Source organism: Armigeres subalbatus, chromosome 3 (genome assembly GCF_024139115.2).
Source record: "Armigeres subalbatus isolate Guangzhou_Male chromosome 3, GZ_Asu_2, whole genome shotgun sequence".
NCBI lineage: Eukaryota > Metazoa > Arthropoda > Insecta > Diptera > Culicidae > Armigeres > Armigeres subalbatus.
This window is the reverse complement of record NC_085141.1, coordinates 248149238-248175353: the sequence shown is the minus strand read 5'-3', so window position 1 is coordinate 248175353 and position 26116 is coordinate 248149238. Positions and strand designations below refer to the sequence as shown.

Below are 26116 nucleotides of genomic sequence, written 5' to 3'. Positions count from 1 at the left end.
ATGGAATATTGCAGTATTGTATGGTCTCCTTTCTCAATCACGCACGAAGAGAGATTAGAATCTGTACAAAAGCAATTTTTACTATTTGCTCTTCGTAAATTAGGCTGGACATCATTTCCACTCCCATCATACAAAGCACGCTGCATACTTATTGACATACAGACTTTGAAAGAGCGGCGTGAAATAGCAATGGTCTCCTTCGTAAATGATATCGTTTCGCAACGTGTTGATTCACCTGAAATCTTATCAAAATTAAACTTTTATATTCCTTCAAGGCAACTTCGTAATCGTACCTTATTTATAACAAACTATCATCGAACAAATTATGCCAAATTTGGACCTTTGAATAGAATAATGAACATTTACAATCAACACTGCGAAGCCATCGACTTTACAATGTCTCGGCAGAATCTTAAAACATATTTTAATAGAATTCGAAATCGCTACACATAAGACAAAAGATATAACATTTTATCTGTACTATTTAATCTCTAGTTAATTTTTATTATAAATATATGGCAAATACTTCACAATTTATGTATATTAGCATTAAGAAATGAAAAAAATATGTATATTTATATGTACTAGTCTACGACGGTTGACAAAAAAAAAATAAATAATAAATAAATAAAATATCCTATTCGGCCAAATGTCCTATTCAGCCTATTCGGCCAATTGACCTATTTGGCTTTATGACTCTTTCGGCCAAATGACCTTCGGCCGAATGGTCTGTCCGGCCAAACAATTTTCGGCCTAGTGACCTTCAGCCGAACGGTATTCGGCCAAACGACTCTTCCCCAAAAGATTCTGAACCCGGATTCTTCCACTCGGTTGAGACGGTCAAGAGTCCATGCTTCAATCGACTTGTGCTTCACCAACGAGGTAAATCCAAACTAACCTCGGTCTGCTAACCGGTCCAGGACCACGAACGAAAAGAGTAATCTTTCCATTCTCAGCATCCTGTTTTTATAGGATTCGAAAAATCAATATTCGCATATATAATTTTGAGTTGTCATTTTGATACGCACCCTCTTCAATATTTCACCTACGCTCCATCTGGTAGTCAGTGATAAAGGACCAATTGATGTTTTGTTCCTGATTGACAATCTAGCCATTGCTTAACGCCGCCTACAAGGCACTCTCCCAAATGTTATGCCGCCGACCAGCACAAATTGCAAGAAAATTCGTGGGGCAGTGCCAGGCGGGATTTATGGACGAACGCTCTACCGCGGACCAAGTGATCGCCGTACGTCAGGTATTGCAGAAATGCCGTGAATACAACGCAACGTGCCCACACATAATCTATTTTCCGACTTCAAAGCCGCATACGATACAATCGATCTGGACCAGCTATGGCACCTAATGCACGAACACGGATTTCCGGATAAACTGACACGGTTGAACACGGCGACGATGGACCGGGTAATGTGCGTAGTTCGAGCTCCAGGGGCATTCTCGAGTTCCTTCGAAACGCGCAGAGGGGTACGGCAAGGTGATGGTCTTTCGTGCCTGCTATACAACATCGCTTGGTTTCGCTGTCCACATTGATATTATGGCACGTAACTTTGAAAGGATGGAGAAAGCCTACATCAGACTGAAAAGCGAAGCTAAACGGGTTGGACTAGTCATCAACACGTCGAAGACGAAGTACATGATAGGAAGAGGCTCAAGAGATGACAATGTAAGCCACCCACGACCCACCACGAGTTTGTATCGGTGGTGACGAAATCGAGGTAGTTGAAGAATTTGAGTACTTGGGCTCAATGGTGACCTCCGATAACGATACCAGCAGAGAAATTCGGAGATGCATCATGGCAGGAAATCGTACGTACTTTGAACTCCGCAAAGCGCTCCGATTGAATAGAGTTCGCCGCCGTACCAAACTGACTATCTACAAAACGCCTATAAGACCGGTAGTTCTCTACAGACGCGAGCCCTGGACGGTGCTCGTGGAGGCCCACGCGCACTTGGAGTTTTCGAAAGAAAAGAGCTGCGTACCATCTATGGTGGGGTGCAGATAGCGGACGGTACGCGGAGGAGGCGAATGATCCACGAGTTGCAACAGCTGTTGGGATAACCACCACGAAAATCTGACGACTGCGGTGGGTCGGGCACGTAGCCAGAATGTCGGACAGTAATCCGGTGAAAATGGTTCTTGACAGCGATCTGACGGGTGCAAGAAGGTAAGGTGCACCGCGAGCAAGGTGGATCGATCAGATGGAAGACGATTTGCGGATCCTCCACAGCCTGCGTGGTTGGCGACATGCAGTCATGGACCGAGCTCAATGGAGAAGGCTTTTGTCCACTGCATAAAGGCCTTAGTCTGAGAAAATAGTAATAATAATAATAATAATGTTCCAGGATCTCCGAATTGTCCTGGAGTATGATTAAAATGGTCTAACAAATTAACCACGGCTTCCATGATGTCCCCAACCACGATATCAACCCAATTATGTCATCCAAAAATGTGAGTCATTTACTTGTGTCTTAAATCCAGTCATGCGAGGTGCTGTAACAAGTTGTTCAAATTGTCCAGGAATTTGAATAAAATGGTCTACCGTGGTAAGCACGGCTAATATTCCCAGCCACGGTATCAGCCCAATTATGTCCTCCAAGTATAAGTGTTCTACTAAAGTCCATGTCCAGGCAAATCAGATGTTATTAGATTTCCATGTTTTCTATAAGTTTGAATCAAATAGTCTACCGAATCAACCACGACATCCACTATGCCTCCAGCAACGGTTTTCTAAGAATATGTTGTTTACTTATGACGGTGCCGGTGGTTGGTAAGCGTGGTAAGCGTGACTGTGTCCCACCTTAGCGGGCCTGGGTTCAATCCCAGTCGGCGCCGTTGGCATTTTCTAAGACGAAACGGAAACATGTCTGGTCACGCCTTCCTTTGGATAGGCAGTGAAGCCGTGTAGGTCCCGGCCCATGTGTTGATGGGGACGCTATGTAGGGTTTGGGTGAAGTCGTCTTCCTGGGGTAGGTGGTTGTCTTCGGGAGGAAATAGGCCGAAGGAAAATAAAAGCAATAAAATAAATGTAATTTACTTGTGGTTTATATTTAGACGTATGAGATGTTTTAATTGACCTGATATCGTTACTGGGGACATAATAGAAGCCGTGGTTGATTCCGAAGACCATTTTATTCAAATTTCAGGACAATTAGGAGATCTTAGAAGATTTCATATATCTGGCAACGGAGCGCAAGAGAAAGACATATACTGGGCTGATATATTTACTGAAGACATAATGGTGGCCGTGGTTGATTCAGTATAACATCTGAATCAAACTCCTGGACAATTTGAAGGTCTTAGAAGACCTCATGTAGATAGATACGAACTGCAAGCAAAAAACATATACCAGGGTGTCTACTCATCTGTAGAAACGAAATTCCCTGATTTTTCTATGTGCTTTACCTTAATTTTCAGGTAAAAACAAACACACATATCTCGGGTACTTATTCAAAAGGACGTATACGATTTTGTAAACAAAGATTCAAAATCGATGGGGATGGGGACCTCCTTAGCCGTGCGGTAAGACGCGCGGCTACAAAGCAAGACCATGCTGAGGGTGGGTGGGTTCAATTGGAAATTGTCTCGATTTCCCTGGGCATAAAAGTATCATAAGGTTAGCCTCATGATATACGAATGCAAAAATGGTAACTTGGCTTAGAAACCTCGCAGTTAATAACTGTGGAAGGGCTTATGAACACTAAGCTGCGAGGCGGCTCTTTCTCAGTGTGGAGATGTAATGCCAATAAGAAGAAGAAGAAACAAAGATTCAAACGTCGATTTGTCCAATCTGATAGTACTCCCACGCAAACCATCACCACAGACAGCTAGGGGAAGCCTTCGGCTACTTGTTGGTGGTGTTGGTTTGCGTGGTAGTGCCATCAGTTTGTACAAATTGACGTTTGAATTTTTGTTTACAAAATCACATACGTCGTTTTGAATAAGTACCCGAGATATATAGATTTTTGCAGCAAAATATTAAATTCAAATAAGTAAATATTGCAAAACACGTTTTTCAAAAAAAAAAAAATCGGTGGTTACAGCATTACATCTCACACTGGGACTTTGTCGCCTCGCAGATTAGTGCTCATTACGCACTTCCACAATTTCTTTAGGGAACTTTAGTAAACTTCTTAAAAAATTGTTCCGAAAATTTGTTTGGGACTTTCTTTGGGAATTCCTTCAGAATTTCGTACGAATATTTCTTCAGAAAATCATTTGACGATTCCTTTGACGAGTTCCTTTAGAGAATTCCTCGGAAATGTTCAAAAGAAATTCCTTTAGAAATTCGTTGGGAAATACAGTTGATGCAAAAGTATAAAACTGCCAAAAACCGGTAATAATAAGTGTCAAACCGATGTTGTTGATGTATCGAATCATACACTATAACATGATGGACAACATAGGCCTAGTTAAGTTTATTGAAGTAGAATAATTTTAATGGTTGCAGCGCCACTAACGTTCTAGTACTTAGGGGCCGTCCAGAAACCACGTGGTCATATATGGGGGGAGGGGGGTTTGGAAAATGACCACGATAAGCCACATAGGGGAGGGGGGGTTTTGTTCTCGAACCACGTGGTTTTTTTACACGAAAATTTTTGGTGAATAACGGTGAAATAGCGGTGTAAAAAATACAAATCATTAAAATTTAATGATTTAATCATTAAACGCAAAGCGCATCTTAGGGCCGATGCCCACGTAGCGTCTTTTTCAACTCAGCGTTAAAAAGACGCAGGTGTGCATCGAGAAAACCGGTAACGCAGCGTCGGTCGTAACGCCGATGCATATCTGCGCTATTTGACCATCTTAGCCTTAGATCCTTTTTCCATAAAAAATAAACGAAAAAACAGGTTGCGATTCAGTCTCAATTTCCACAACAAAAATTTGGAAAGGAAAAATGGGAAAACAAATTCCGCCGCGCCACGCCACCGCCGCAGATGGTTTTTGGCATCACACCGCCGACACTTTTGCATCAGCGGACTGTAGCTACAAATTTGAAAAATATTCATGTTTTTACAATAATCAAAAGAAAAAACTTCAAAAGAATTTCTTGTGGATATTCAGGAAAATCCAGTAAAGAAATTTCCTGTAAAAACTTTTAAATTACTTCATATAATCCTGATAAAGTGCTGGCATTCAGAATGATTTTTGAACAATTCTCTCTGAAAAAAATTGCTTGGAAAGTTTGCTACAAATTGTTAATGAAAAAAATAAAAAAACATCTCCAGTGTAAATTGCGAAAAAAATTCCTTAAAACTCCGAAAAAAATTCCATGTAAACTTTGTCTGAAAATTCAAAACAGTCCCGTGGGAAATACATATAATTTTCGGTGAAAAAAAAAGTTCAAATTTTCATATATTTTTTTTACATTCTAATGAATTTTTCTACGACAAGTTCTTTCGAATCTTCACCAGAAATTCTTCTTTATTTCCAAAAGAAGTTTTTCGAACATTTTAAGGAGTGCACTTCAAAATGTTCAATCTCCAGTTAGCTTTGCGAGCAAAGGCGTAGGGTTGCCAACCCGGAGATGACGAGTTCGATTCTCGTTCCTGTCTAGGATGTGTTCGGGTGGGAAACATTCTCGACATCCTAGGTATAGTGTATCCATCGTACTAGCTACACAAGATATATAATCGTGCAATGGCTGGCATATAAAAGCTCTCAATTTATAACTAAGGAAATGCTAATAGAATATACTAAGTTGAAAAGCAGACCAACTTCCAGTTGGAATATGGAGCCATAGAAGAAGAAGACTTCTAAATTTTTCAATAAAATCTCTTCTGAATTTCCAAAAAATATTAAACAGCCAATGCCACATGAAACACTTTGATATTTCCGTTGATTTTTGTTCTTGGATTTTTTTTCAAATTTGGAATTTTGAAATGAAAATTTTTCGAAATACTTTTTACGCTCTTTGTGAATTCTATCACATTTTTTAAAACTTTCTAATTATTTTTTAGAATTTCCACGGAAGAGTCTATGGATTATCTTCAAAAAATTCTTTGGATTTTCAAAAAATAAATCTTTAGAATTCTCGAGATTCTTGTTTTTTTAATTTGTACCATAAATTCTTCCAAAATTTCATCGGGAATTCATTCTTCTTCGGGAAGTCATTTTGATTTCTTTGTAGGTTCAGCTAAACATTGATTTAAATCTTTACCACGCAAAGATGCACAGGAAATGATTTACAAATTTTAAGGAATTTTCACATCAAAATCTTTAAAATTTTGATTTAATTTTTAAAGGAATTCATTCAAAAGTAAAATTTTTCCGTTATTTTCACTTGTAAAAACATCGGAATTTCCTCGGGAAATTCGTTATTGGTGTTTCAGATGAACTTTTTTCGATTTTCTTCTGGAAAATCTTAGGAATTTCCATAGGAAATATTTTGGCATATTCCGAATAATTTGTTTTGGAAATTAAAAAAAACTGCTGAAAATGTCTAAGAATTTCTTTTGGAAAACGAAAAAAAAATTCCATTGGAAATTTAGAAGAATTTCCTTTGAAGATTCATTAAAGTTGCCCAGGGTTTTGAAAAAAAAAAAATCTTTAGAGATTCTGTAAAAAAAGTAAGCTGGATTTTTTTTCTAATTTATACTGAAACCTGTTAATACCTGTTAATATTGGAATGTAAACTAATTTGATGATTCTGAAAGCAAAACTGGAATTTCTACAGGAATGATACTCAAAAGAAACAACAGTAGGAGGTTTTATTTGCATCTCTTAGATTACATATTAACTTTGTGATTCTCTTATAAACTTTTTGTTGTAAGAGTTCAGTTCAGATGCTTCACTGAGGTTAAATATATTAAGAATTTCCAGTACCTCCAGAGCTACGGAAGGTCCCAAATACTCTTAGGAATCTATAGGGATATTCAGTGATGAACTTCACTGATAAACAAATTTAAAAAAAAATTATATAGGGAAGTATTTTGGAAAATTTCTAAACCATTACAATTTTTTCTCGAAAATTCACATTACAACATGATAACATCATCAAAATGTTCGAATGCATGAAAATTTATAATTTACATGTTGGGTTTAGTTTGATTTTGAATCAGTTGAAATTGTCCATCTTCAAAATTTATCGGTTTAACCATATGTTTTAGTTACATAAGGTTTTGTTTTTTTAATTTTTGCACTTGAGAAAAAACCACGTGTTCATAGGGGGGCGATGGGGGTGTCTGCCAAATGACCACGATAAGCCACATGGGGGGAGGGGGGGTTGAAAATCTTCAAAAATATGACCACGTGGTTTCTGGATGGCCCCATTATACTTCTACTGGAAATACATTCGGAAAATTCTTCGGATTTCTTTAATTACGTTAGTCCTTCCTTCCTTGTATTCATGAATTCTTTGGAAATACTTCTAAGAATTCGTTCGAGAACATCTGTAGAAATTTCATTGGAAATTCCTAGGAAAATCCATTCAGAATTCCATCGAAAATTCCTTAAGGAAAAGTTTTTCACAAATTCCTTTAGATTTTTTTTAGATGTTCTCCTGCGGGAATTCCTAAATCCTTTCGAAAATTCCTCCTAAATATCTTTTAGTAATTCCTCCAGGAATTCTTTCGAGAGTCATCTTGGAAATTCCCTCAGGAATAATTTAGAAAATTACGCTAATAATTCATACACAGTGAATTTCGATTACCGAACTCGGTAAAATTTTACTGAGTTTTTGAACAGCTGACTAAAATCAGTAATTATTTAGTTTAACTATTGAAAACTCGGTAATACAAAATGCTCCTGAATTGTCTAAAAATACCGATCAAGCCAGTAATCGTTATTACTGAGTTCTTCGGTAAACTGTTGCCTTATGTATTTGCCTTTTCGTATGCTGAGTTTTCCAGTGAAAACTATTTTCAATATTTTGATTCGAAATTATAAAAAAAAAGTTTCGAAAGTAAGAATATATGAAACTTTTTTACGTCTGCGAATTGGGCAATGCAATGCAACTAAATGATTGTGTCTTCCTAACCAAGGCATCAAACATCATTTGCATTCAATTGATTTTTTTATAATTTTCAAAAAAATTCACTTCAACTTCACTTCTTACTATAGATAGTGTTAAATAGATTCTACTATCCACAGATTTTACGTATACATATTTTATAGAGAAATGCTTTTGTATGCTATGTTTAAAAATATGTTAGCCCCGGCACTTTTAATTTTTGTTAATAAGCAATTGATGTTGCGTTAAATTGGTATTAGGTTCTGCCCCAATCTGGAGTCCTGGAATTACGAAAAACTTCTTCTAAAAAGTTCTTCGAGACAATTTCACAGTGTGCTATTCTAGTAAAATCCACAAGCACCTCACTATTCCGGCTTTTTCGGCAAACGTGGCAAACAATGATGAGCGGATGATAAGCCAAAAGCGCGTCAATTTGCTCCAGTCGTCTCCAGTAGCGTGGGATAAAATATGAGTCTCGATGCCGTCGTGACTTTACACCGCGCTAAAAGTGATTTGATTCAAGTTGTCATTCTTATTTGATGAAAACTCAGTAAACCATTGTGTATATCGAAAACTCAGTGATCATTTTTACTGACTTTTGGTGCAATGCCGTAGACATCAAGCATTACCGAAAACTCAGTACTAAAAATTACTGTAGACTGTAATTTATGAAAACAATCACAGGAAGTCAGTAATTTCCAATGAAAACACTGATTTTCTCGGTAATTTTTACGGTTTACGGTGCAAAACTGCAAAAAAAAATAGAACAAGAGAACCAATAATAAGTGTGTATGGACACTCCTTTAGTGATTCCTTTGGAAAATCTTCCGAAAATTTCTTTGAAATTTGATCCAGATATTGGCAGACTCTTAATAATTTTGTATGTTTTGAATACTGTGGGATTTGAGTAAAATGCCTTCAGCGTGTGTTTATAAATTTTACACTCCAGCGTGTCAATCGGAGAGCAGCTAGCCATGACTCTGCCTCTCCTCGTCAGATCTCCGTGGCATGCACATGCATCCACGGAGAGTCGCTGTCACAATTTCGTTCCTGAAAGACCGTCGGGGTTGTGGTCTGGAAGACAGGTGGAAAATGGTTTGTGGTTTAGAAAACTATAAAATGTATTGCTGTTTGTGAAACTACAAGTGCGTATGGAATACCAACGGAAAATGGTTTACAGTCTAGAAAATCTCAAAGTCTTGCGAGCATTGATTTTGGTTAAACCAAATTTAGATTTCATGTAGCCACTTCGCGGCGTTAGTGTACATGAGACTTCAAGTTGCGCTATGATATAACGAAATCTGAGAGAAATGGAAAAATATTCTATGCTGCATTGTTCAAAATAGTTCGGAAAGTACTGACTTAATAGCCATAGCTGGATTACGTGTAGGATCACATATCTTTGACTTTGTAAAATTAATAAGGTTGCCGGATTTCACAAAGCTATTCGGAACTTCAAATTTATTATGCGTAAGATTAGTTTGGACGTTTGGAGTTATTGGCTAACAGTACAAGTTTACATGTCTCTGATTTGGGTATACTATCTCGGATTTTGCGGAATTTAAGATATATGTCATTGCGACGTTTGTTCGAAGGTCAACATCAATATGCTGAAGTTCAGATTGATGGTGATACGCGAAACTAAAAGATGGGTTGAGTGTTTGATTTGAATTGGATCTGGATTAGATTTGATTGGAATTAGATTGGATTGAATTTTGGTTGATTTTTATTTGATTTGGATTGGATTTGAATTGGATTTGGATACGACTAGAATTGGATTTGGATTGAATTGGATTTTTATTGGAATTGGATTGGATTGGATTTGGTTTAAATTGGATTTGGATTGGGTTTGGGTATGAATTGGAATGTTCTTACATTCCTAAAGAATTTCCAAGAGAATTCTTAAAAGACTTAGGCGCTTCAGATTTCCCGAAAAAAATCTTAGCTTTCTTTAGGAATTGCATGGAAATTACCCAGTAATCCCTTTCTCAGTTTCTGCTAGAATAGTCAAGTTGAAGGTATAGGATATAAATGGAAACGGTATGGAATCCATTTCCAGTTCAAACGATTGCTAGAACATGAGAAATATAAAGAAAGATACAAAGTAGGAGAATGGAACGGACCTGGGATAGCCCACGACATCCTGCGTATAAGGCATACCTAGCCCGTCTTGGGCCCTCCTTGGCCGTGCGGTAAGACGTGCGGCTACAAAGCATGACTATGCTGAGGGTGGCTGGGTTCGATTCCCGGTGCCGGTCTAGGCAATTTTCGGATTGGAAATTGTCTCGACTTCGCTGGGCATAAAAGTATCATCGTGCTAGCCTCATGATATACAAATGCAAAAATGGTAACCTGGCTTAGAAACCTCGCAGTTAATAACTGTGGAAGTGCTTAATGAACACTAAGCTGCGAGGCGGCTCTGCCCCAGTGTGGGGATGTAATGCCAATAAGAAGAAGAAGAAGAAGCCCGTCTTGAAACCTCCAAAAAAATCTTCTACATGATTTTCTTAAATTTCACTCAGCCATTTGGCCGAGCAACACGTTAAAGCCTAGTACGCTGCTGATATGGAATGGGTTTACGGAAAATTTGATCAAATTACCAAAGTAAATTTGACAGCTGATTTAGTATGGGAGAAATGTCACTTTTCCGTACGGTACGGTACGTTTTTCGCAAGGATAAGTGACTGCTCCATTTACTATACATAGCAGGCGTTATTAGCGTTATGAAATTTTCTCTACTTTTCTGCTCCGTATTGTTAAGTAGCGGAACCATTCCGTCTCCAGTACCTTTCAGCAGCGTGCTAGCTTTAAGCCGAAAGTTAGTTAGCCGAATTCTGTTTGGCCGTAGCGACCGTTTGGCCGATAAAGTTATTAGATAGAAAACGGTTTGACTGTATGTCACTTTCGACCAATGGCCATTTTCGGTCAACTGGGTTTCTGTCTAATGGTTTGTTCAGCAAAATGACATAATGCTTTTCGGCTAAAGACTTTCGGCCAAATGATTCTTCCCGTAGATTGGTGAATGTCATTTGGCAAAAAGCCATTTGTTCTAGAGCCACTTGGCTGAATAACGCAACATGCCGAAAGTCATCTAACCGAATTTCATTTAATCGAAATATTAGGTCGAAAATGATTTGGCCGAAAGCGACATGCGGCCAAAAGGGGGATATGACCAAACTGGTCATTTGGCCGAAAAACTTGTTTGGGGCCGTAACTAATTACGTAAGAAATTTTTCTGGGTTTTTCAACCCCTTCCCCCCCATGTAAGGTTTTTCCCATACAAATCAATTTTTATTTATATGGAGCGTAAGAAAATGGCCGAACCCACCTCCCCCCATAAGTGTGCTTACTGATATTCTTCTTTATTGAAAACATCTACAGGTCTATATGACCCCAATGATGATCTTAAACTAATTTACTAATTACAGTGCTCACGTAATTGGTGTATGACCCCTTTGCCCTAACAGACCATTTAGCCGAAAATTCCGTTAGGCTGGAATTGTTATTTGGCCGAACTGGTGGTTTGGTAGAAAGAACCATTCGGCCGAACGGGTCATACGGCAGAAAATGTAATTTGCTGAACGGATATATGGCCAAAAATGTCGATCCGTTCGACCAGATGACCTTCTTTTTCTTGTTCTTTATTGGACTTACATCCCCACTGGGACATTGTCGCCTCGCAGCTTAGTGTTCACTAAGCACTTCCACAGTTATTAACTGCGAGGTTTCTAAGGCAAGTTACCATTTCTGCATTCGTATATCACGAGGACATGATGATACTTTTATGCACAGAAGTCGAGACAATTTCCAATCTGAAAATTGTCTAGACTGGCACCGGGAATCGAACCCAGCCACCCTCAGCATGGTCTTGCTTTTGTAGCCGTGCATCTTACCACACGGCTAAAGAGAGCCCCGTTCGACTAGATGGCCCTTTCAGTCAAATGACCTATTTGTCGAAGCATCACTTTCGGCCAAATGACCTATTCTGCCAAACGACCATTTCGGCCAAACAGCATTTTCTGCCAAATGACCTATTTACCCAGACGACGTTTTCGGAAAAAATGATCAGTGTCCATTTCGACCAAATGACTTCCGTTCATATGGGTTCCGGCCTAATCATTTGTTTGACCAAATAACAACTTTCGGCCCTTGGAAAAATGGCTTCCAACCATTCTCTTCAAAAATTTGATTTCAACAAAAATTCTTCGGTATTTCTACTGGAAGAAGAGGACACAAATATTCTGTTGGGGAGACTGGGAAGACTTGATCCCCTTTTCTGATTTCCGATGTATCACAGCCAAAAATAAATATAGTATTTAACTTTACTGATGTATGACAGTTATTGTTGTTATTGATACACAATCTTTTTTTTAGTGCTGTCAAAAATCGACTCTTTCAATATTCGGGGGAAATTGATCCCTGTCCAAGAACTTGCTTTGATAAAATTAGAAAAGTTCCCTCAGATTTTTTAAATATTAAAAAAAACGCGGAATTTTCGAATCGCTGTGCGTATACATGAACGATTTTTGTTATTGGATTCGACAGCACATGAAATTTCAAAATTTGGGGAGACTTGATCCCCTTTCTATGATATCTATGCAATAAATAATTGTTCCTGCCAACCCTTCATTAAATCTGTCAAATCTACAAAAAAAATAAGAAACCTGAGAACAAATTTATGTTTTTTTGAATTTTTTCGCCAAATTTTTGTACGGGTGACTAATGGAGGATCAAGTGTCCCCATATTGAGGCAATAACTTCAAATCCAAATATCCTAAAACTTTGATGGAAGTTGACATTTTCATTAGTACACATCATTGAGCATATTTAAGGCTTTAGGTATCCGCCAGAGTAAACGCGACGAGCGACGCGACTCACGTAAAAGAATAACAATCATAATCAACAGGCTGTCAAATTGCACTATCGCGTCGCGTCGCATCGCACGTCGCGTTTACTCTGGCTTCGCCCTTATGCTGTGAAAAAAACGAAAGCATTTGGTCATTGTTATGAAAAGTTGTTCTAATTTTGCGTGACCAATAAAAAAATCTTTAGGAAGGTCAAAACATACAAATCGCCCTGCAGAATAAATAAGGTTGTCAATCCAAAAAATATTTCACCACATAAAGGTTATTTGTCTAAAGGATTTATACTAAAAAATACGCTAGAACAAAACTACTTTAGTTCTCGATAAAACACGGGGTGATCAAGTCTCCCGGGGATCAAGTCTCCCCACCTTCCCCTTCTGTCCAGAAACTAAAAGAGATAGCTAATAGATTGGCGAAAAGCTAAAAAAATCGGTTGGAAAAACATCTCAATGCCATTTGAAAATTTAGTTACAACGATTTTTAAAACGAATGAATCCTAGTGATATTCAACGAATCGTGTTATCGCAAGAAATCTGATTTGAGTAGCAATGAAAATGAATCGAATTCGACTCAATTTTGAGTAGTTCATGAGGCTAACACGATTATACCTTTAGACCTATTTCCAACCCGAAAATATAGAATACCGAATTGGGAATCAAACCTAGGCACCTTCCGCATGGTCTTGCGCATCTTTTCGCACGATTAAGAAATACAGGAAAGCTAGTTTGTCGTTCTAAATTATTTTGAAATCAAAACCCTTTTTTCATGAGGCTATATATTCAATTGCAAATTATTTTATTGTGGCAAATTATCAGTGAAGCAAAATTACCAACAAAACTGACGATACTGTTAACTGAATGCTCTTTTTTCGAAATCAACTCCGTGATGTTTCAATTTCTTTTCATTAAAATCGGCTGTGATTATGCCCAAATTATTCTCTGTTGGAGCTTTCCGCAGGTATTATAATGTTGTGCAGTTTTCGATATCTTCTGATTAGTCAGACATTTGCTCCAATCCATGAGTAAGATTTTGTAAGATTCTTGGATTTCTTGTGCTAATTCGCCACATATCTTGAAAAATCGGTAATAGAAATTGATCGTTTTCGACGTTATAATTTCGTCAACCTAATGTTTGGTGCTTTCAATATTTGTTATATTTATTGGTAACCTGCATTTGAATTGAATGAAGCTGATGTTGGATAACGATTGGACACGTGTCTTATTTTTAATCGGATAGGTCATATGAAAACTCTGATGAACGCCAATCCACATCAGATCTAAACTAAGAGAAAAAAGTCATCTCGAAATATGGGAAACGTGTTCAAGTCGGGTTGTTCACAGTGTTGTTCAATAGCACAATATTTCTTTTAAAAAATCCGTAAAAATGATATGAATTCAATTGCACTTGAAGGTTGAATTTCGACTTCCATGTTGCAGAGGCATAATAATCTTTCGAATCTGAATATTTTAGAGAAATTGTAAAGTAGAAAATGTGAACGGATTAAAAAATTCTTTCGCAATTATCATTACGTATCATGAAAATATTGGACAATTCCAGGAGTTTCTAATGGTGAGAGAGGATATCATTCGATTATGAAGCAACACTAAAAGTAGCTAGATACTTACTTGTCTAGCTCGATCGATTATTTATTATACAATTTTCAAATTATTTTCTTTTCCTCACGTTCATTTCAGTCAAATCTATGCAAATGATCAAATGGTATTTGTATTGCGTTTGTGTTTTTTTTGTGTATCAGTGGTGTCATAAAACTTGTAAAAATATATGATAAACCAAAACCTTTTATATTTAACAAAAATGAGCTAGAAAGATATTGCGTATAAAAAAAATTACTTCTATTTAACAGGAGGCAATGAGTTTATATTTCCTGTTTGAATAAAGAAATTATTACAGAAGTAACCGAAATAAATTGAATAGAATCGGCAATAAATAACTGGTTTATATCAACCATAGAGCATTTCCCAAGGTGTAGTGTAGACCATGTAAGCTTACAATGATATACAATTGGAAAATGCCCTTAAATAAAGAATGAAATATGAGGAATTATAATTTCTGCTTTTGGATGTTTCATTTCATTATAAAACGTACGATTTTTGGCTTCCAAATTCTGACGGTGCAGCATCGTACTATCGATCGGGTTCTAAAAACAACGAAAATCTACTCACATTTCCCGCGGGTACCATTTGATGAACACCTCCGCTCCGGCACCGGTGACACGCCGTCCAGCGGCCTGTCCCCGGAACGCCACCGTACCTCGCCGTGCGCTGGCCACACTACCGGCCATAATCAGTCTGTGCTGCAGCCCTTCCATCACTCCAATGTCGAAGAAGTCAAACCGTCGGGCTGTTGGAACATAGAAAAAGGCAAATATAATTTGATTAAGCCCCTTCAGAAGCAACAAGCTGTCCAATGCTCACCTGACCACGGTTGACGTCGGTACCGTAGCTTTTTGCCAGTCTTTCGAAGGACCTTGGGCAGTGGCGGATCCGACGATCGTTTACCCCCACTAGCGTTGTCCGTATTGTTGAAGTGATGATTAACGTGCTTTTCCAGTGCGAGCTGTGAAACAAAAACAATTCAAACCGTCAACAAAAAGGCTTATATTCACCGCCAACAATAGAATCTTACCTGCGATCCAAATCGCATCCCGCACCCCGCCACAATGCACTTGTGCGGTTTGGAGCCACCATGCGAAAGCACGTGCCGTTCCAGCCACCGTCGGCTGCACGACTCTTTGTTGTGCACCTTGCAACCATCCCAGAGGCAAGCGAACGGTCCCGTTTGCGTGTTGACGTGCTGCATCTGCAGATGGTCCAACAGCTTCGAGCTGGTGTCGAACTGGGAATCGCAATTGCTCCAGTAGCACACCCCAAACAGGCGCCCATCGGAAAGCCGCCGGAAGCCTTTACGGCCAAAGTTGTGGTGCACCCCGTTCGCGGCCGGAAAACGAATCGTTTTCGGCTGCGACAGGATGGGACTTTTTGCGCATTCCGCCATTTGGGGGGTGTTGAGGAAGTCGGTCTCGATGCTCGGCGGTGAGAGGTCCGCGGGTGTGGTCGAACGGTGAGATTCGGACGGTTCGGCCGATCCTGTGGGGCCGGATTCATCCAGTGGGCTTTGGTTGCTGTAGTCCTGATCGGAGGACATGGATTCCTGAGGTTGGTCATCCGGTTGTTCCGGCAGTTTCAGTTTGATTTGCTCCAGGAGTAAGCTTTTCGGAGATTTTTGGCTGGGAGGTAAATTGAAAGAGTCCAGTAGATCCGTTTCGATAGGCGGAGGGGGTGGAAGCTGGTACGGCGAGGGCGGAGATGGTTGGGGATCCTCCGGTTCAGAGAGCTCAGCGACTTGTTCGTCGATTTTTGGTGATACCGGTTCGGGTTGGGGCTCCGGTGATTCTGGCGCTAATTCCGGCGCAGGTTCCAGTTCGGGTTCCGGTTCCGACTGTAGTTTTGGTTCCGGGTTGATAACTGGTTCAGCTTCAGGTTTGAGAACTGGTTCAGGTTCCGGATCCGGTTCCACTTCGACAGGGACGATTGGTGGCTCCGGCAGTGGAGATGAAGGTAGAACAGGAGACGGTGTTGATGCTTGACGAGATTCGTCTTCCTTTTTCTGCGGAGTGGAGTCAGGAGATCCCGGCGAACAAAGATCGATCGTGAGGGACTTGTCTTCGGTGTCGCTGGAGTTGGCTACGATGCCACTGTCGTTGCTGCTGCCACAGTCCAGGCTTAGTGGGTTGAGGGCGGGTGGCGATGTGTTGTCCAAGGCCCGTGGAGATAGGACTGGTGTTACCGGAAGATGTCCCACGATTGGTGTTGGCGGTGTGCAAGAGGCAGGAGCTAGTGCTGGCGGTTCCGACATCATTAAACTGGGTTTTGGTTTCTCCTTAAGGGGGGTGGTCGATGTAGCTTTGGTTGCGACTGATGCTGATAGGACGAGCTTTGGGACAGGAGCGGAGGGAGGGACTAGTTTTGGAGGATTCGAAATAACGGGGGTAATTGAGATCGAGGGTTTGTTCATCTGCACAGGAACCAGTTTTGGGGGTTCGGTTATAGAGATGGGTTTGATGGGAGGCGGTGGTTTGTGCGATGTGGTACTGGTTGCGGAGGCGATGATGATCTTTTGGTTGTTCAATGTGTTCATTATTGGCTTCGCAGTGGTGGTGTACGTTGGTACTGTGGCAACCAGAGGAGGTGGAGAGAGAGGTTGCGATATGGTGGTTGATCCAGAGGGAAGAGTTGATGTGGAAATGGTTATAGGCGACGTGAAAGAGGATGAGGACGGACTAGTGGTGTAGGCTGGTGTTTGTTGGTTGAGGAACAAGCTCGAAGGAATGGGAACAAACTGCGGAGTTTGACCGAGTTTGGCAGGTGCTTGTAGGTTTTGGAGCAGGGTTTGTGGGATGTTGGCCAGCAGCTGGTGGAAGTTGGGCAGCATTTGCTGCGATTGCTGTTGTTGCTGCTGCTGGATGTTGTTCTGCTGCTGGATAATGGCAGTGATATTTGGTAACTGAGTTGACTGAGGTTGACTGGGTTGGAGCGGATGTAACGCTGGGATGTTGGCCTGAGATGCTTGGGCAAGAGCCTGTTGGAGACTTGCCGACGTCAGCATGGTGGGTAGGGCAGCTGCGTTGAGAAGGATTTGTCCACCAGGGGCCATGAAGAGAGATTGAGGAGTGAAGGCCGTTGCTGTAGAAGTATTGGCCTGCTGATACAGCTGAGTTGGTTGTTGAGTGTGGAGTGCGAACGCTTTGGCCTGATGGGAGGGTTGATTTGTGCTGATGGTGCTGGTTGCGGTCGACAGGGCTGCAGATTTTGCGAGAAGTGCGCTGAGGCCCATGGTCGCTGTATCCATGGACAGATTTTGCTGTGTGGTTGATGCTGGCTGCCCTGTGGAGTTGAGTGCCTGCTGCTGTTGTTGTTGGATTTGGTGCAGTTTGATTACGGCACCGTTCATGTAAAGTTGCGTGGTTCCGTTGTTCAGTCTGGTGGCAGTCAACCCGTGAGTTGCGTTGTTCATCACCAGGTTCGCAGTGGTGGGACTGCTGCTGGTTGATGACACGACTACTGAAGCGTTCAGTTTGGCAGCCGCCGACGAAACCGGTTGGGTTGGTACGAGATTCGGTATCTGGACCAGATTTGGCATGACGGTGGTCGTTTGCGGATGGAACTGGAACACTGCCGATCCGAGTTTGGTTGGTGTTCGTGGAGGACTACTAAGCTGGGGTTGCTGTTGAACGGCTTGCTTGTACTGCTGTTGCGCTTGCAGTTGAGCTTGGGTCACGCTCTGCTGTGACTGATGTTGGCTGGATTGCGGTTGCGTTTGGTTGGACTGCTGTGGCTGTTGCTGCTGGGGTATTCGTATGGCGGTGAGCAGGACGGTTGGTTGAGATGACTTAACATGTTGATCCTGTTGTTTGATCAGCTGGGTGCCCGTTGATCCAGCTGACGTGACGGCCGCTGCTACGATCTGCTGGTTGAAGTTCAAGCTCAACTTGGGATCAGCAGTTCGAGGTGCGATGGTGACCGGTTTCTTGGGTTGTCCGACTCCAAGACCTCCCTGGGGTGTGTGACTAACCTTTCGGGTGAGCGAAACAGTGGGGGCTATCCGCGCAGTCTTGCGTTCGACTTTTTTCAGCGTGGTGGCAGGTGTGATGGAGGTTGCTTGCTGCTGGTGAAGGAGGGTTAGGTACTTCTCAAAGCTGGGCGCGTTTGTATTTTTGACCGGACCGGTCTTGATGATACTTTTCTGCTGCAGCACTGTGGACGTGGTTGTCATCAGCTCGGTGGTGGTGGTGATTTCCGCTTCCGCTTCTGCCGTCGTCGTGGAGGAAGCCGTTGTCGTCTTTAACGTCGTGGCTCGTCCCGCTATAGTTTTAATATTTTTCTTAAGATTATTAAATGTGTTGGTGGTTTTCATTTGGGACTTGAAGTAACCTGTTATTTTGTTTGCGTTGGCTAGATCGGCATTCCCGCTGGCAGTGAAATTTTTCGTGTTCTTCGTTATGGTGGTCGTCGTCGTACCGGCGGCTGAGATCTGCTGGTGGTGATGGTTGACGTTGCTCGCGGCGACGATGGCCATCTGGGTGAGTTTTTTGGTAGTGGCTGCTGCAGGTGAAAGACTCGATCCAACCGCCACCAGACCCGGTGGTCCCGAGAGGCCAGTCGTGTTGGTGCCAACCGATTTGTTAACTTTCTCCACACTGGCGGTTCGTATTCGTTTGGCACCATTGGCAATGGTGTTGGTGCTATTGCTTCTGGTGTTGGTGCTTGCCTCCGAGTGGGCCGGTTGCAAGCGCTTCAGCTTGTTGACCGGCGTTACCGAGATGGTACCAGCTGCGGCGGCCGCAGCCAAGGCAGTGTTCGATTGCTGCATATTGGGTAGTGATTGGTGTTGCGCCGTCGGAGTATTGGCAGCAGGTGGATTGTTACTGGCAGTAGAGCTATTGCTAGTGGCTGTGTTTGAGTTGCTGTTCGATTGGACAGTATTGCTATTGGTAGCGTTGGAGTTGTTGCTTGCGTTCCATGGCCACTGGTGGGGTTGGTATTGCTGTTTTATCGTTAAATTGGAGCCCTGCGTATGCGGGGCCATCTTTGCGCTCATGGAAGCCGTTGTTATGGTGACTTTCGGAGACCTGGCTGCCGGAAAGTTCTCGGTTCTGCCTATACTGATGCCGCTGCTGCTTCTCACAGTCAGCGACGGGTGCTGCATTGGACTGCCGGTCCTAACCTAGGGTCGTTCTGGAGCTGCCATTCATCGTTCCGCACTAGTCTCAGAAACTTTCAAGCTGCAAAGAAATAAGAAAAAAGAATAATTAGGTATCGCATAGGAATGCATTTTTTAAGGACAAATGTGTATTATTTTGGTAGTAAAACTCTTGAATATAGATATGACTTCAGATAGTGGATATGTTGAGCGTTCAAGGAGTTGTATGGCACGGTTCTGGTTCTTTGACTAAGGAGAGTTAACAGAAGAGAAGATATGAAACAGCGGAACCTTATATAGTTGCTATAGTAGTTGGGTTAACAAATCGGTATTTAGAAGAAAAAGCGCAAGATGGTTCGATGACCTCAGAACACTCCGCATAGCATAGAACAAGTTGGCTTATGGATAAGCTTTCAGCGTTTCTTCTAGCTTCTATCATATGCTCAAAATCCAATAAAACAACGCAAGCTGAAGCAGACCGATGGATTTCTTTATTCAGAACTAAGTAAAAAGTTTAAGGTCACTCCTGACGGAATCCAAGATTAAAAGTGCTCGCGTTTTCGGGGGCACACCATTCGATTCAGAGGCGGCTATCGTAGTATAATAATCGAAATCCTTGTCGAAATCAAAGTAATCGTTGAAAATATTGAACAAAAATGACAATTTTGAAACAAAGCAATCCAAACCTCACATCTCTATAAAGTATGCGTTGAAAATTATAGCATTTTACCATTTGTAATCATAACTATACTAAAGGCAGCTACACAAATGAGTCAAGCATTCTAAAAGCAGAATACCTAAAAGGCATGAATGAAAGAAAACAGAATCGAGATTTTGGGCTTGGAAACTAGATGCCATTCGCCAAGCATCGACCATCATCGAAACCGGAAATGCGTAGGATGATTTGCGGGCTAACTTCTTTCCACCAATGAACGAGCGGTGCGATTTTGAGAACGTGACTGGAATTTGACGAAAGGAAATGATCACCCCGTGGTTCAGTCTCCACCGGTTGGTATATATTTAGACAAACCGTCCTATTTAGAAACCGGTCTAGGATTCGCCCGACTTTGGCGGGTTAACAAACGGCCAACTATTCCCGAGTGTTCCCAATTTACGATTATGTTCGACGACGAGATCGGACCGATTCGTATATGATAATGGTTGCCAAATTTCAATGTGATGTCACAATAACACCCATTGATTAGATCCTAGCGAAAAATTTCGCATTCCGATGGGCGGCCAAACCGGTTCTCCGGGGGTCGATACCTTTTTTTCTTTCGGTGGAATTTCATCTTTCTTTCCCATAGAGCATCGTCTCCTCGCGCAGACCGGGATGGGCCGAATGAAAAAGGTGGGAAGCTAATCCGATCAGATTTGGGAGCATGGGGCGCGCTGCTATATGAATAAATTGGCAAATTGGCGGGAACGTTTCAAGTCTTTGTTCGAAGTGTAAGGCCGTAAATTAGCGAAGTGGGCAGATCGGTCGTAAAATACTGAGTCATATTTGGGAAGAGTTATGTACACAGGCGTAGATGGATAAAATTACCTGATAAATGAATTAAATCTGCATGAATTTTATATATGCTTTAAGTTGTTAAAATGATTAAATCTGACTTTTAATAGCTTCAAAATTTTAAGATCTGTTATATTTTTTTGTTCTGAACGCAGAGTCTTAATTTACAGTAAACTGAATTCAGAACTCTTTGAAAAAAAGCACTGCATCCCGAATGTTTTTAGAAGAATCTTCGATATTTGTCTGAAATTTTTGTTTAAATATTTTTAGATATATTTCTCTTTTTTTTAATTTATTTTTCACATCTTTTTGATATTTGTGCATGTGGAGAGCAGATTAAACCAATCTCCTTATTTATGGTTCCGGTGTTGAAATGTCCATGTCCCGCTAATCAGGAGCATATAGAACCCTCCGCCTCTCCACGTTACGTGGGGATTGAGGTACTTTAACGTCTTGCGTACCACAGTAAATATGATCATATCGTCAGACTCAGTGACAATGAAGCTGGCAATATCTCCTAATCCTGAGGTGTCAGGCGCCCCGTGGCTGGGCGCTCCCTACAGTAAGTGTCCCTTGCTTGGCTCTGGCGTGGTTGACCTCTTTTCCTGAGCGACTCGTTCCAACCAAATGGCTTGATTGTTTGTACATCAATAGATATCGACAGAAACTAACCATGTAGGTACTAAAAAACTATTTTTTCGGTTGTAATGCGCTCGAGTAATGAACGTTGCTGACGGGAATAGGGTGTGCTGCCCAAATGGTTCTCTACCCTATCAGTGTTTTTTTATTATCTAAAAAAAATAAACTCGATCGTTGCATGAGGAATCCATTTGAAACATTTCAGGTAAATTATTCAAATCGGTAAACGGTGTTGATAAAATCGGAATTTCGTTACTTTACCAGCATATTTGCATGAACTGTTTTCAACGGGATGAGAGAAATGTACCAGATTTCAGCAACCCAATGTGCCAAAATGCTTCATGTTCAAGTCATTGACATGTTTAGCGATATCTGCTAGAAAAGCCAAGTCACTCATCTATTCAGGGTCATTCACCTCGAGTAGTGGTTTCCCTTTATCTTGTAAAAATAGTTCCATTTCGCTTTCGAAAAAAAAAAATCTCTCAAGCATGGTACCAAGGCGTAGTTAATGAACTTCTAATACAGGAAGTCTTTGTATTCGTCATTTCCGTCAACATCATTCATAATTGGTGGTGGTTGAGATCCCTAACGTTGATAAAGTTGATTGTCTTAATAACAAACGTCAATACTTGAGGAATATTGATCGTTTTCGCATATTGATTCTATTGGTGAATATGCAATATGGCAGGGAATATCACCATATCTTTGTGATTGCTTTTCCATGCTTAGAATTGTCACAACGCCATTGTTATTTCCTGGCATTGATTGCTGGCGCTGCATCAATCGTAAGGTCACTTAAGTTCTCCAAGGAGTTGTTCCCTGCATAGGGTTCGAAGCTGCCAATTTCTCTGTCATTTGAAAATGACCATCAATTCCTCTTATGAACACATCCAATTGTGCAACGTTTGTTTTTATCTTTATTAGAGAAGCTTGCAGCTCTTGGCTGGCTCACCTCTATGCCACGTTTTTCACGTCAGTATTTTCATCGTTTGCGAGAGAAATTCACGTAACGCAGCTTTCAAATCTTCTGCGAGAACTTTTACTCTTCACCGTGTTCCGCGCAAACTAATGCTTCTGAAGGAGGCTATTTCCTTGAGACTTACGATGTTGTAAAAAAAAACAAGCTAAATGCTTTCCTTAACAAGCTCTCCGTCCTGGAAAATTTCATCCGTTTTGCCAAAATCCTACTAACAGCAAAACTGGCCCGTACTGCATTTTCTGACTTCGTATGTTCTTGAGTGAAGAGAGTTGTTGTTTCTATAATCCATTGTACCAATAATTTTAATCAATGAATGTAAATTTAAATTGATTGAGCGCCCTACCTTTGAAGTTCTACCAACTTTTGTTTCGTACCTCAAATATCATATTTCATAGAATGCTTGGATTCAGATTTTATTCTTTCAATATAGAAAAAATTTCTGCACAAATTGAGCAAATCGGTCTTCCTTTTTTCAACGTGAACGTAAACTACTCGTGCCAATCTTTATTGGAAACGTTTCAAACTTTGATTAAAAACTTACGTATTAAATAATGAATAATAAAAAAGAGATTCAAGAGCCAGCTAGAAAAACTGGTCCGAAACTGAGTTTATTTTTCTTACGCGCCAAGGGCCACAAAAAATGGAGCCGGGGGCCGCGGGCCGTACGTAGGGCAGCCCTGGTGTAAGTCCTTGCTGGAATCCAGTAAGGAAGCAGAAAGTAAAAATCGACTTGTTACTGAGGAAATGGAGTTGGTAGTAAGCCAAATTACGGAACTACGACGCCAACAGTCCCACAAGTGAAGGTGCTGAAGTTCGCCGGGAGAAAGAAACCTATTGTGGAAGGAGGTCGTAAATCACAAAAAGGTTAAAGCTAGAGCTAAAGATACATCGTCCAGAGGACGCAGCAAACCAAGATATATGGAATATAGGTGACGTAATTATTTTCAAAGCTGACGGTAAGAGCTAATCCTGTAAGAAACTGGACCGCAGTAAGCTATGCGGAGGTATGGAGCTTCTTCTTCTACGGCTCTACATTCCAACTGGAACTTGGTCTTAGCTTAGTATTTTATTAGCATTTCTCAGTTGTTTATTGAGAGCTTTTCTATGCCCGCCATTGCACCGAAAACATCATTGACCGGACCGAGAATTGAAGTCGTCATCTCCGGATTGGGAATCCTACGACTTTGCTTGCAAAGCAAACTGGAGATGCCAAGGACCCTGTGGGACGCAAAGCTGGCATCTGTCATGCTACATTGAGGTTTTGATATACAATGCGCCGATGACGAAGTCTATAAACATCCATTTTTGGTGCACAGTCCTCTGTCCGGCCACTATTGCAGCAAAGTTAACCGAATGAAAACCGGTAAATATGGCAGGTGAATTCAAATCCGGGCGGTTGACTGGGGCAGTCGTTTTACAAACGGCCAGGGGTGAAATACTGTTAGAAATATGCTAGCGTTGTTGAATGTGGTCTGTCTGAATGATGGCCTGGATTTACGACGTTCAGTGTTAGAGAGCTGCGCACGAAGCCGAACGATACCCCTTGGGGGCTAAATAAGGGGTAGTGACGGCCAGGACTAAAAGCACACTCCATGAGATCTCGGAGATGTAGAAGAGGATAGTAGACGTTTTGTTTCCAAAAGACCGCTCGTCGATTTGACCTGCTACATCGTACGAATCCAACGATAAAGTACGACTAGTGACAAACGATGGACTCATCGCTGATGAAAAAAACGGGAAGGCACCGTGTTGAAATGGGACCCCAGGCCATGTCGTCAAAGTTACTATACTCGCTGATCCGTCTACAATGCTGTATGTACGAAGGTAAATTTCCATACTGTAAAAAAAGGCAGAGGTGCTGTTGCCGAAGCCTGGGAAACCCGCGGTTGAACCTGTGGAAGTTATTATTCAGGATACAATACTGTGTTGTATGAACACGATGCCAATCGATTGAAGTGTCTTCTGGGGTTCTACAGGGGTTGATCCCCAGGCCATTAATGTGTAACATCATGTACGGTGGAGTGTTACGTCCGAATCTCCCGCCGGTGTAAAAATAAACGCTGATAATGTAATGTTAGAGGTCGCTGGAGACACTCTCGAGAAAATGAAACAAAAGCTTAGTGTGCGATTAGTAAGGTGAAAATACTGGCTGAGCATCAGGTAACTTGCGCTAGCACTGTAGTGGAATTTTCCATTCAATCATATTAAAATCCATCGCTATTCTAGTTCTAATAATTCTCTCACGGGAATTATTAAAAATTCTACATAAGCTATAACCTCCCAGCCCTAATAGGTAGGGATCAATTTACATTTAATGCATGTGTTATCATTGATTACCTTGCATAAAAAACAACACGTGTGGCTTTGCTTTATTCTCTCCTGCCGCATCAAAATATAACAAAAGAGTTGAATAAAGTCAGTTGCATATAAACCATCAAACCATATCCGAATGTCCCATCATTTGGAGTATAGTAACACTTTATTACTACATGGCGACCGTGACAGGACATTTTTTCACTGCAAAATCGGTTCGGTCTTGCGGTTGAGTGTTCGCAAACAAGATTGGAAGTAAATAGTGTTTTATTCCCATATACAGCAGATATTCGATTTTCGGATCCTGCACCTGCCGGGTTCCTAAGTGGTCCTGGCTAGTTATCGTCGAACAGTGCAAACTCAATGAACATTAGACAGTGATGTGCTAGGAACAAATGATCACCAAACCCAGGTGATTTATCATTCAGAGGGTCTAGTAGCAAACGACGCACGCGATTGCAGTTGTGTTCTGCCGTAATTAGTTTTGCTTTTCAATAGTTTGCCTGTTATTTTTGTTTTGCACCAATCAGTTCAAACAGTAGGAGCACCGTGTGCACAAGCAAAAGTGAATTGGATCGTCATGAGCGAGGTGTTTATTAATACGGGCAAATTCCGTTTCTCGATCGATTTACCTCGACCCTTGTGGGTAGAGATTGCTGAGTTCGTAAAGCAATTGGATTGTAATGTGTCGCATGTGGAAGCTATCTACCAGCTGACAGAAAACCGAAACATTTGCATCAACTTTATGTCGGAGCCGGTGATGTTAGAATCTCTTCGGAAAAATGCGGAATCTCGGAAATTCAAATACGTTAGTGGTAAAACTGTGAAGTTGTGTATGATGGTATCGAGAGGTAATACTCGTTACCTTCGAGTGTTTGATCTGCCAACGGAGGTGGTTCTCAACCAGTACCGAAAAATGCCATTCGCGAAAAGTTTCCTCCTAACCTGGGATTGGACCATTTTTTCACTGATGTTAGAAGCGTTTACATGGAAATGGAGAAGGAAGTGCCTCCGTCAATCGAAGTTAACTGCCGAAGCGTAAAAGTTTTCCACGACAGTTCAAAGTACACGTGCTTCTTATGCCAAGCGACAGGACATCGTCAAAACATCTGCCCTTCGA

General features: G+C 41.2%; 1 protein-coding gene across 7 annotated transcripts in view; it reads right to left on the bottom strand.

Annotated features, from left to right (window-relative positions):
* The window catches only part of LOC134223259 (zinc finger protein jing homolog), a 443857-nt gene that overhangs the window by 4017 nt on the left and 413724 nt on the right, over window positions 1–26116 (bottom strand). For 6 of the 7 annotated variants that reach the window (XM_062702408.1, XM_062702407.1, XM_062702410.1 and 3 more), the window contains 3 exons: window positions 15479–19634; window positions 15268–15409; window positions 15016–15193 (listed from right to left, as the gene is read on the bottom strand). In XM_062702408.1, coding sequence (XP_062558392.1) covers window positions 15016–15193; window positions 15268–15409; window positions 15479–19558 — 4400 coding nt within the window. In that variant the 5' untranslated portion in view covers window positions 19559–19634. The remainder of the gene's footprint in view (window positions 1–15015; window positions 15194–15267; window positions 15410–15478; window positions 19635–26116) is intronic. The other variant, XM_062702413.1, reaches the window with a different exon arrangement.